The sequence below is a fragment of the Astatotilapia calliptera genome, chromosome 2, assembly GCF_900246225.1.
Source record: "Astatotilapia calliptera chromosome 2, fAstCal1.2, whole genome shotgun sequence".
Taxonomy (NCBI): Eukaryota; Metazoa; Chordata; class Actinopteri; order Cichliformes; family Cichlidae; genus Astatotilapia; species Astatotilapia calliptera.
Window position 1 is genome coordinate 19,935,834 of NC_039303.1, and position 11,483 is coordinate 19,947,316.

The 11,483-nt window shown below is 37.4% G+C and overlaps 1 protein-coding gene across 2 annotated transcripts; it reads left to right on the forward strand.

Moving 5' to 3' along the window:
• Positions 1–324: 324 nt before the first annotated feature.
• On the forward strand, positions 325–11,483 carry LOC113033070 (beta-1,3-galactosyltransferase 2-like). 2 transcript variants are annotated; one of them, XM_026186386.1, is made up of 4 exons: positions 325–501; positions 8,297–8,474; positions 9,450–9,686; positions 10,036–11,483. In XM_026186386.1, the coding sequence occupies exons 1-4, from the start codon at positions 395–397 to the stop codon at positions 10,633–10,635; spliced, it is 1,122 nt and encodes a 373-aa protein (XP_026042171.1). In that variant the 5' UTR covers positions 325–394; the 3' UTR covers positions 10,636–11,483. The 2 variants fall into 2 exon arrangements, with proteins under 2 accessions (XP_026042171.1, XP_026042161.1); XM_026186376.1 differs by lacking the exon at positions 325–501 and adding an exon at positions 4,061–4,833.

Consider the following 11,483-nt stretch of genomic DNA (forward strand, 5'->3'; position numbering starts at 1 on the left):
TTGAACTTACATCAATTCAGCAATTGCAGAACAAAAAAAAGTCGGAGGGTTGGGAGGTAGGTATTCCATCGATTCCACTGTTTATTTAATTAAGAGCTTTTATTTGTGACTGTTTATGAAGCAGTTTTAAAGGTTTTATTATTCTTGTATTTTTCTTCATGATGTATCTTCCATATTTGCTTTAGATAGCAATCAGTCAAAATTTAAAAAAAGACAAGGTGTCTGTAAATCTATGTAAAAAGAAATGCTCCAGCTCGTATCCAGACATATCTGGTAAAGTTGATCTTTACAGCTCATTACAATGCCACTGATATTTCTTCACAGTGGTCTGTGGCTGGTCTGAGCCTCTGGTCTCAATGAGGAAGTATGTCTGGTCTGAGCCTCTACAAGCGCAATGCTACAGAATAAAAAGGAATTATTCCGATCTTGTCTTGTACCAAAGCTTATACCAGAAATCATTCTTCACCTGCTGAAAATGCCGGAGAACACAGTTTCCAAAGGGTAGGTCTAATTTTTCCTTTAATTTCAAACATGCTAATGTGAAAGTATAGCACAGGCTGAAGGCTCACTGTGGTTTTTAAATGGAAAGCTTGTCTGGATGATTCACTCCATAGCAGGGCATATTACAGCCAGTTAATGGGTTGAGTAGCAGTGCACAAATATAATACCCCCTTATATAGTGACCGTAATATTTACTCGGATATGCTATGATGCCTACAAACCCTTCATTTTACAACAAAGTAATAATATTAGTAAAACTACTGACTTATGTGCCTTTATTTTTGACTTCAAATAGATCTACTTCATGTTTTTTTTTCTTGTTGTGAACTATTTGTGTAATAACATTTTTTTAAATGTATTTTAATGTAATGTTTGTATGTAAATGTATGTAATACTGTGTAAGTATCTGACATTAAGTGACAACAACTTATGGACCTAAGGGTACAAATAATATGTATCCGTTTCCATTCTGGGTTACATGTGAAGAGTAGTTTGGGTTTCACTTTATTGAATAAGGCTACATATTCTGTCTCATTACAGTAATACTTGTTCAGTTTGTGGTAACATTCCTAACAGAAGCTTATTTTCTTGGTAATCTTATGACTCCATTATTACAAGTACGCCCACATTATCCTGAGATAGGAAGAGGCAAAATGTTTCTCAGTTGATCCAGCAGTGGACAGCTAAGTGCTATTTAGAAGATCAATAACACTTTAACTCATTTGCAGTAAAAAATAAATAAATAAATAAAAAGACACTCAGTCTGAGTGTCTGACAGTCAGTTAAGATTTTGCATGTGACGCCATGTGCAAATCCCCCAAGAGCCGTTCGCTATATTGAACAAGATAATCAGTAACAGTCACATCCAATAAATGATACATAGTTTACATCGAAATGATCACTGCTTTTTTCCCCCACAACACCTATGCTGTGCTGCTGGGTGCTGCAATCATCAAGACTGAAAGATCATCTTTCTTTTTATCACTTCTCTGCTGATTTGGATAGAAGAAAGTGGGGGAAAAGATAAGCAGTAGTATCAGCTATCAGTTATATTTTTATTTTCTCTTTCACATTTTTTCCTTTCTCGTGTTCTCTATTTGCCTCCACCACCACTACTCTCCCCTGCTCATCTCCACCTTGTAAGGGTTTAAAAACTGAGCTTTAAAATGAACAATGGTGATAAAAACCGAGAGAGGCCGACAGTGATCACTGACTGTTTTTAGGGGCTTGTTCAGATTAAATAGAACAAGATACAAAGTATTAAAACATGTTAAAAACACAACAGCCTTAATAAACATTTATTTTACTTGCAGGGAAGCAATGGCATAAACACTGAACGTCTGCGTGAGTGCTTTCCGAGGCAACACTGCCAGTTTCGCTTTTTCCAATGTTATCCTTGAAACAGATATGTGTGTGATACTCTTACTGAGAAACAGTTAACTACATGATGTACTAGTTAGTACATGATTTTAACTGTGCTTTGGATAACTGATCCCATATGGAAAAGATATATATAAATCTTATATAAATCTTATATAAAGATATAAAGTTTGTATCTGTCTTGTGTGAAAAGCATACAAGAGTGAAAACAGATATAAGATCCCTAGAAAAATTATATAAATGAAACTTGTATGTTTTGGATACTAAAACAATATATGAAAGTGGCCACTTCCATGAGTAAATCATATGAGCCTTATATGATTCACTATATGAAGTAGGCCACATCTGATGCAAGTCTTTTATAAGTTTTTTCTATTTCTTTTCCATATGGGATAGCAGAGGAGCCACAACAAGGTCTGAGGACAGATGAGGACAGGTTAGAGCGAGAGAGAGATTTCTTCAGATTACTGAAAAGTGCTGAATAGCTTACATTTCAGAATGTGTTTATTGATCCTTTCTATAATTTCCCTCCTGTTTATGCTACACTACCACATTGTAGTTTACAAAATGCTTTATTTTTCTGCTAATACATCAGGCTTATCTCTTATCTGTCTGGGTTTTTCAATGTGGGACTGTGGGACTTCCATATACAGACGGACAAACTGATGATGGCTAACCAGCCAGACATTGTAGTGGTGGACAAGCAGAGGAAGACGGTTGTGGTGAGAGATGTAGCGATACTGAATGACAGCAATATCAGAAAGAAGGAACACGGGAAGCTAGAGAAGTACCAAGGGCTCAGAGAAGAGCTCGAGAAGATGTGGAGGGTGAAGGTAACAGTGGTCCCAGTGGTAATCGGAGCCCTCGGTGCAGTGACCCCCAAGCTAGGCGAGTGGCTCCAGCAGATCCCAGGAATAACACTCGAGATCTCTGTCCAGAAGAGTGCAGTCCTAGGAACAGCAAATATATTGCGCAGGACCATCTACCAGAGCTCCCAGGCCTCTGGTAGAGGACCTGAACTTGAAGGATAAAGACCAAGAGTGCGGATGTTATTTTATAGATATTATTTTGTTGTTATCCATCTCATTGTGTTTTCCTCTGAAAGTATTGTTGTCACAAGAGGATCTGAACTTAAAGACCGCTCCCAGGGGCGAGAGGGGAATTTCTTCTATACTAGCTTCTAGTTTTGCTTGACAGTGTGTAGAATATACCTGATGGCACAAGCTCCTAGAGAACTTAATTAACCGAACGATTTTTAGGGCAGTGAGCAAAACCAAAGCTAGCTGAGCCCGAAGTAGCTGGAAACCTGTTTGCTTATTCCAATAAACATAGCAATATTTTCTCAGTATGTTTTATTTCATAAATTGATTTATTGCGAGCAACAGAACTGTTATCAGGGTTAGATAACAGAGATTTACAGAAAAATACTTTTGGTGACAAATCATTTATAAAGGTGTGTTGGTTTGACACACGCTCAGGGAAGAACCACCTTATTTACTGAGGATTTCTGGGATTTCAGCAAGTACCCTCTGCCCCGGTTAGCGTAACTTTAAAAGGTTGTCAGTTTTGGTTTTGCCCCGTTAAGTGTGCTGCTTTTGTTGCCAGGGTTGTACAGTTTAGCAAAGACACATATGACCCCAGCAATGGTAAACACTGTATACCAGTGCAGCCTGGGAATGGCTCCCAGTCTGTGTCACACTTAACTGCAAATTGCCCAAAGGCCCCCATTTCCCTGTGTGTGGTTTAGCCACTGACATATGTGGGGTGACCAGTCCTTTGTAAAATGGTTTATCAGGTTCGCCAAGTTTGTAGGTTGAGACCGCATGACCTGTTTCAACCCAATAAAAATGTTTGAGCAGCAATGTTGTGGATTTTTTTGTCAAAATTTGCCTTTCATACATTGTGTCAGGCCCCAGTGAGTTTTATAATACATGGTACATGCATTCCTGTCTCTGTAGGTACAGGAGCAATTTGCAATTTTGCCATTTAGTCCTGCCTGAGGAGGTTTATGGCGCACAACTGCAAACACACCACCTTGTTTTTATTGGGGTTTTTTTTTTTTCCTTTCAGTGCAGTCTCACGCTCAGTGTGCAACCCTGCTGCAGTTGTATCAGTTTCCACCGCTATCCTTGCTTTGTCCTGACCTGCCTCTGTCTCTGATTTTTCTGTTTGACATCTAAAAAAATGGACGGGGGAGGTGAAAATGTTGGCTTGACAGAGCAGATGGCGTGTGTGTGGCTGTGTCAACTGAGAAATAGATGCAATGGGGGAGGAGCTGTTTGTTCCTCTGTTGTTAACAGAGGTGCTGCAGCTTTTTTAACCAGTTCTTCTCCCGCCTGATGTTTCAGGTTTCATGTTTCGGCTTTCGCGTTCCATGCTCCTAGTGTTTAGTGTCTAGCATTTAGTTTTGCCAAACAGTTTCATACAAACAATCATGACACTTCTATGCTGAAAACCACTTTCTCCAGTCCTTTAGATAGAAATTGAAGGGTAGAGATTAGTCAGAGCTTTGAAGGATCTGTCTTACTATTGTATGTTTAAAGTAGACTGGCACTGTCCCTGTGAATAATTTTTGTTTTTAAATCAACTTTCATTTGCTTGAGAAACCTATTTAAAAATATGAGATCTCATTTGTTTTGCTTTTGCAGTGGGGCAATATGTACTCAAACTGGTAGGAATGCACAGCATGTTAAGTCATGTTGTGCCTAAACACGCACAAACACTAAAAGCATATCCACAGATAATCAAGAGTTGTCAGGACATGACATCAGAGCAGAATCTGTCTAAGGGTGCTCACAGTGTGTCATGACCCATTTGTGCAACACAAACCACACAGGCAGATCAACACGAAGAGCTCATTTGCCAACTTCTGCATTTACATAAGTTACTGAAGTTGATCAAATAATCCATTCTTCACCTCCCGAAAATGTCAGAGCTCCCCATTTCCAAAGGGTAAGTCTAATTCTTTGTTTTACTTCAAATATATTGACATAAAAATGTGAAACAGACTGTAGGCACACTGTGGTCCTAAAATGGAAAATGTTTTACTTATAGGAAATTATGTCCAGCTATGACATGGATTAGTTAGACTTATTACATCTTGAGTAGCAATGTATAAATATATCATTTTTAATTACTGACTGTAATCTTTGCTGAGGCTTTGATAGCAAACAGCAGCAAAGGCAAAAGTCATTCTGTAGCTGCTGTTGCTTCAATGCCTTGAAACTCTTTTTATAATAATATTCTAGTAATAATGTTATTTAAAACTACTGCATTATGTTTATTTACTTTTAACATTTATCGAATTTGTCTTTTTTTTTCATTTTGTTACCTTTTTTATTTTTATAAAAAAAATATAAAATATGTTTTTTACCTGTTTTGTAAGTGATATATTTAAACATGTTTTTAAACATTTGCTCCCCAGTTAATTTTGTCATGCACAAGCTGTCCAAAGACTGTAATACAAACACTGTAAACCAAATATTGTAAAAGAACACTGTACCATGTCTCTGGTTGTCTTTATAAAATGCAGATTAATGATTCGAATGGAAAGGCTAGAACGCATTTAAAAACGATCCCTTCAAATTGTGTTTAGCTGTTATAATTTCTCATTTGAAGGAGCCACACGACATGTAACGGAAATGCTGTATTGTCTGTTGCTGTGTACTTGTTTGTTTTTGTTGCTAGTTATATGAAAAGACATAAGTGATAAAGATGATAAACGATATACAGTTGTTAACCTTTTCTGGATTTTAGCAAATACGTTTTCTTTAACTGAGCAGTGGTTCTATGTAGGAATGAATTCTTGTTTTCATAAATATGTACTCGTCCAGTACTTGTCAGCAATGAGGTGTGACAGTGAGACACTGCTAAACCACATAACCTTAGTTTCAGTTATAAACTAAAAATGACTAGCCTGAAAAGTCCAAAATACATCTGCAGATGACTTTTTGTTTCTATCCACTTCAGAGCTAAATGTGAGGAGTAGTCAGGGTGTCACATTAGTCTTTTTACATTGCTTTCATTCTGCTGATTAACTACTGAATAAATGCCTTTAGGGACATTAGCAGGTGGCACATACCTATATATTTTGTGCACTTACAGTAACTTCCTCAATTTTTGGTTGTTGTAACTCTGCTATTGCAAGCTTGTTGATGTTCCCCATTTAGTACACTAAACCTGGTAGTTATCAAGATTTTATAGCCTAAGACTCATAAGACTGTTTGAGCTGCTGTTGATGACTTCTTGCAAACTCCCAAATAATATAAGTTATTCTTGAGACACACTGAGGCTTCATATAACATTAAAGAATTATATTCAGAAATTCAAATGAAAATGTGTTGATGCGTCATCTGGTTCTACATTACAAACAGGAAACTTTAAAATAGTTGTAGACTTGTGTTTTGTGACCACAAGGAAGTTGCAAGTGTTGTGGTTATCTGACTGCCATACACAGAAAAGACTAACAAATGACAAGGACTTCACTCAGTGCTTAAAGGATAACTTTTAGTTATATCATGCAATTAAAGGAAGCATCCTAAAATTGATGTCCCAATAAATAAGACAGTTTTTTTGTTTTTTTAAATGTAATTACAATATTTTTTAATTTGCACAAAAGAAATTCATCTGAATCTAGACACAATTTGATTGTGCTTGAAGCTACAGTGTGTAAAATCTCACTGTCAGATGTCAGTGGATTACAGATTGCAGTCAGATCTGTTTTCTTAGCCTTCCCAACTGCATTGCATAATCTTAGCTTTGGTGACCACTGTAAGAGAAACACAGTTTAGTCAGCCAACAGATATCAAACAAATAAAATGTGATGTTTGCAAGACACACTGTCTTTATACACGTTGACTGTTATGGGGTGCCATCTAAATTTAAACATATTTGAATGATTTCAACATTTGGAAATAAATCAGGAGTAAAAGCAGGATATGTGTCAGTTAAATAATATTTTGATATTTTTACCTCAAAATCGCCCTATGACCTGTTGTGAGTGTAGGCTGTCAATCACCTGTTTACCTCAGCTGTCAATATGCAGGGTGTCCAAGTCTATCTACTCTAGAGGAGGATGTAAAACAACATCAAAGTCAATGAGTCTGTTAAACTGACTTGGACACTTTGTGAATAAACTCTCATGAAATGAGAATACAATTAAAATGTTTGTCGAAGGGGAAGTCTCATTTTTAGGACATTCGATACTGAAATTAGCTGCATTAATGTTAGCTTACGACCAGATATTATTTAGGTGGCTTGTTGTCACCAGTCTGGAGATGGGTTGGTCACATGTCTAATCTGCTGACAAAAAGTAATTGTGAGAATGAAAATGGAGTTATGATTCTGGGGTTGCCGTTTTATAGGCTATAACATCAGAGAAAGTTTTGGTTCCTGCCTTAAGAAGTTGGGTTTCTTTTCTGTTCTGCCTTTAGCAATGTAGAAACCTCTGTTTTGTCAGTATTTATTGTTGTCTGGTTTTGGTTCTTCCTTTACAGGTCCTAATTAAGTGAAATGACTATGCATTATGTACATTTGGTATACCGATTTTCACAAACTGCATAAATACCCAAGTCAAATCTGCATGAGAAAGAATTAACTTTTCTTTTTTTGTTGTTTTTTTGTTTGTTTCTTTATTTTTTTTTTTAAAAATCCCTAACAATATATATATATCAATATTTTATCTCTAAATCTGAAACTATAAAATTCAAGTAAAAAACAAAATAGTGTAATTAGTTTATGTGGCTTGTTGTCAGCTGTGTGGTGACGGGTGGGTCACATGTGAATTGTGTACAATTGTGTCGTTGTAACAATATTGGGAATAGATAAACATGCATATGCATATTTCCATGTGTTAGAGCCCTGACTTGAGAACAGGAAGTGAGGTTTTTTTTAAGTACCACACACTCTGTTAAATAACCTGAAAAAAAAAACTTAAGGTATGTTTAAGCTTTTTTCTCAATTCAGTTCAATTATTGTAATTTGTAGAATTTGATAGAGTTTAGCAGAAATTCTTAGTTAACTTGTGTTAAGTCCACAATAAAGCGCACACAGCAGTGCCACAGGGTGGAAAAACATTGTGACTCTTAGAGTGGTGGCATGTGTCTGATGTGAAAGCAAAAGTCAAAGTGCTTTCTCATTTCAGCCCAGCAACAGTGAGCTTCACCGCAGCCCTTCACTTGTTCCACATTGTGTCAGCCTTATTCCAAAATGGATGGAAATCATGTTTCACCTCAAAATTGTACACACAGTACCCCAAGTACATGCAAATTTATTAAAAAATCAAAAACATAAATGAATGTAATTCATTTTGGAATCAGCTGTAACATGACAAAATGCAGAACAAATGAACTGCCCTGGATACTCTTAAGTGCTTCTGCAGTGCTGATAAATACTAATCACTTTAACTTCTTTGCAGTGAAAGGACTCCGTGGATAAAATTTAGAAGATGCTTGTGGTATGTGGCGGCTTTGATCATGGTCGGGACTTTAGTGATCTACAGCTCCGTTTTCCAAGAATCATGGTCTTTAAACCCAAGGACATCCACCCCAAACTCAAGTACCTCTCACGACAGTGTACCTCCTCTAGTTGACGAGGTAAGTATATTCACTGGCCTCCATATAATCTGTGCAAAGGCAACACTAACAATATTATCTCTACAAATTAGTCACAAAAGTGATCAGTTGGTTGTTCGATGTTTTTCTGAACTGAAACTAGTTAACTAGTTAAGTTAAAGTCATCATGATGCAGTCGTGTTACCGTGATGTTCTTCATCTCATTTTATCCATTTATATTTAAAATATTTGAAGAAATACATGTTCATAATTATTATGACTGTGACGTATCAACGATTTCTTTTAGCTAATTAAACACATAGTATATGTTTTATTAGTGGCAGCTCAGGGTTCTCTAATTTTCTGAAATGGGGTGGTCAAACAAAATTTATAGCATGGAAGATGGAAGAGCACCTGTCTGCTAGGAAAGGATCCTGCACTAGAGTTTGAGAAGTACAAGCTCTATGCTGAGGTCGGCCTCGCCTCAGTCACAACTTCTTAGTTTCCTCGTCACTTCAGAAGAACTGAGGTGACAAAATTGAAGCTGAACAAGAGAACAGAGAAGAAATATGGGAAGTTTGTAATGAAGGGTTGTCATTTTATTCAGCTGTAACATCAGAGACTTGGTTTCTGTATTTTCAACATAGAGTGGGTTTTGTCAGTATTGGTTTGTGGCCCTGGTTTGGTTTGATTTCCTGCTTTACATGACCTATTTTAACAGCTCCTCCCATCTAATACAGAAAACTTAAATAACGCTGACTGTGTTATGTGCATTTGCTATACTAGTTTTCACAGACAGCACAAACAGCCAAGTCAGATCTGGACAAGAGAAGATTAACTTAAATTTTTTTCTTTCTTTTTTAAAAACATACATATTTTATCTCTCATTCTGAAGCTCATTTTAGAAAAGATGCAAAATTCAAATAGAAAATATGAATCTAGTATTATCAAGTACAATGCACAAAAATCACCAGCCTTCTCTGCTTGCACAGATCTCAGTCTCATTATTCCTTGCAGTACACTGTGGCGTACCCACACGAGTACCATTTCATATTGGATGAACTGAACAGATGTCGGGAGGAAAGCCCATTCCTGGTTCTAATGATCCCGGTTGCACCCCACAACAGAGAGGCTCGTCACATGATCCGCAGCACGTGGGGGAATGTAACAACGGTGCAGGGCAAAGTGGTCAGCCACTACTTCATACTGGGACAGTCCAGAGAGGAAAATGGAGCAGAGACCATTGAAGAACAAGTGAGTGGCTTCAGTCCATTGTAGTAAACTTTCCACACATTTCCCTTCTTGTTATTATCAGGAATACATAGTACAGGGTGAATGAGCTACACCAGATGATTTAGAAAAGTCACAAGAGAGTCGAAGCAGAGGAAGGAAAGAAGGATCAGATTCCAAGCAGCCAAAGAAAATCCAGTACAAACACAACTTCCTTTACTTATAAGATTTCGATGTGGCTTGATCTGATTTAGTCTTTTCAGACCACTCTACCAAACATGTATCATGTTTGCTGTATCAATGAGTGAGTTAACTGAAGAATCATTACTAATTATTAATTTATTAAATGATGCTTTCAATTTCACTTTCTCAGCTGTTACGTGAAAGCCGGGACCATCGTGACATTCTCCAGAGTGACTTCTTGGACAGCTACCATAACCTCACCATCAAAACAATGCTTATGTTTGAATGGCTCAGCACCCATTGCCCCCAGACCTCCTATGCCATGAAGGTTGATAGTGACACGTTCCTCAATGTGCACAACCTTGTCGGGATGCTTTTAAAGGCCCCTCAACATCTCTACATGACAGGAAACGTGGTAAGGTTTGCTCCTGTTCTTCGAGACCAAAACTCTAAATGGTTTTTGCCGTTTTCCACCTTCCCCGAGTCAGTCTATCCAACTTATGCCATTGGACTGGGCTATGTGTTCTCTCTGGATTTAACCAGGAAGATACTGGAGGCTGCTCAGCATGTCAGAGCTCTTTACATTGAAGATGTGTATGTGGGACTGTGCATGAAACATCTGGGTATTCCACTGACAGATCCTCCTCGTAATGATATGTTTATGATTTGGAAGCCATCAGACACGGACAACTGTTACTGGACTTCTGTCATAACAACATTGCTGCACAGCTCTAACCAGCTTTTGGACGTATGGAAATCTTATCAAATTCAAGCACAAAGTGGATGTTAAACACCTGCTTCTTACTACAGTGCGATGAAGAGTTTTTCTATTTTAATCATTTTAATGATTCAATATGATCTTTATGTCCGCTGTTAGCTTACTGGTCCACAATGAAGAATGTAAATTTTACAAAAGCGCAGGGAGGGATTAAGATGTTTACACTGTCCCCATTCAATTACTCTGCACATTTTGATACATGCTGAGGTTTTATTCACCTCATAATTCTTTTTCCAAAAACGTTTACTGTAGTAGGATATACATTATTAGAACAATGCTGTTTGTGTTTCAGTGGATTAAACACCCTGAGACAATTTGTCATATGCAGGGCAACTCACACAGTATTAATAATGATAATGTTGCTGTCAGGCAGCAGCGCTAAACACCATATTAAATTTTTCCAATTTGGCCTGTGCACACAACCACGGCAGACTCTAAATCTGAGAAACCTGATATGATTGAAGTACCCACTTCAACTTAAGTTAAAGCTGAAAGTTTGTGCTTCAATCACACCTCGACTGATTTATTTAAAATGCACTGTGGTGCTGTACAGACGCAGAATTACAAACTGTATCTGTGTTTCTGGAATGGGCACTTTATGGGTCAAAATTACAGTCAGTCCGATTGGTACTAAACCTGGTATAGGCAGGACCGTCCTGGTACCGAAGCCACTCCCGTAATATTTGATTGATTTTTACTCAGGTCACACACGCTAACCTCACATTATAAAAAAGGCAAATTTTTTTACATTGACGTGTCATTTGTTCCATGACTACGTAGTACTCAGTTGTCGCCAACTAAAGATAGAAACCTATTTAGGCGCACATCTGTAAATAAAGTCTTATTTATATAAAGCGGCA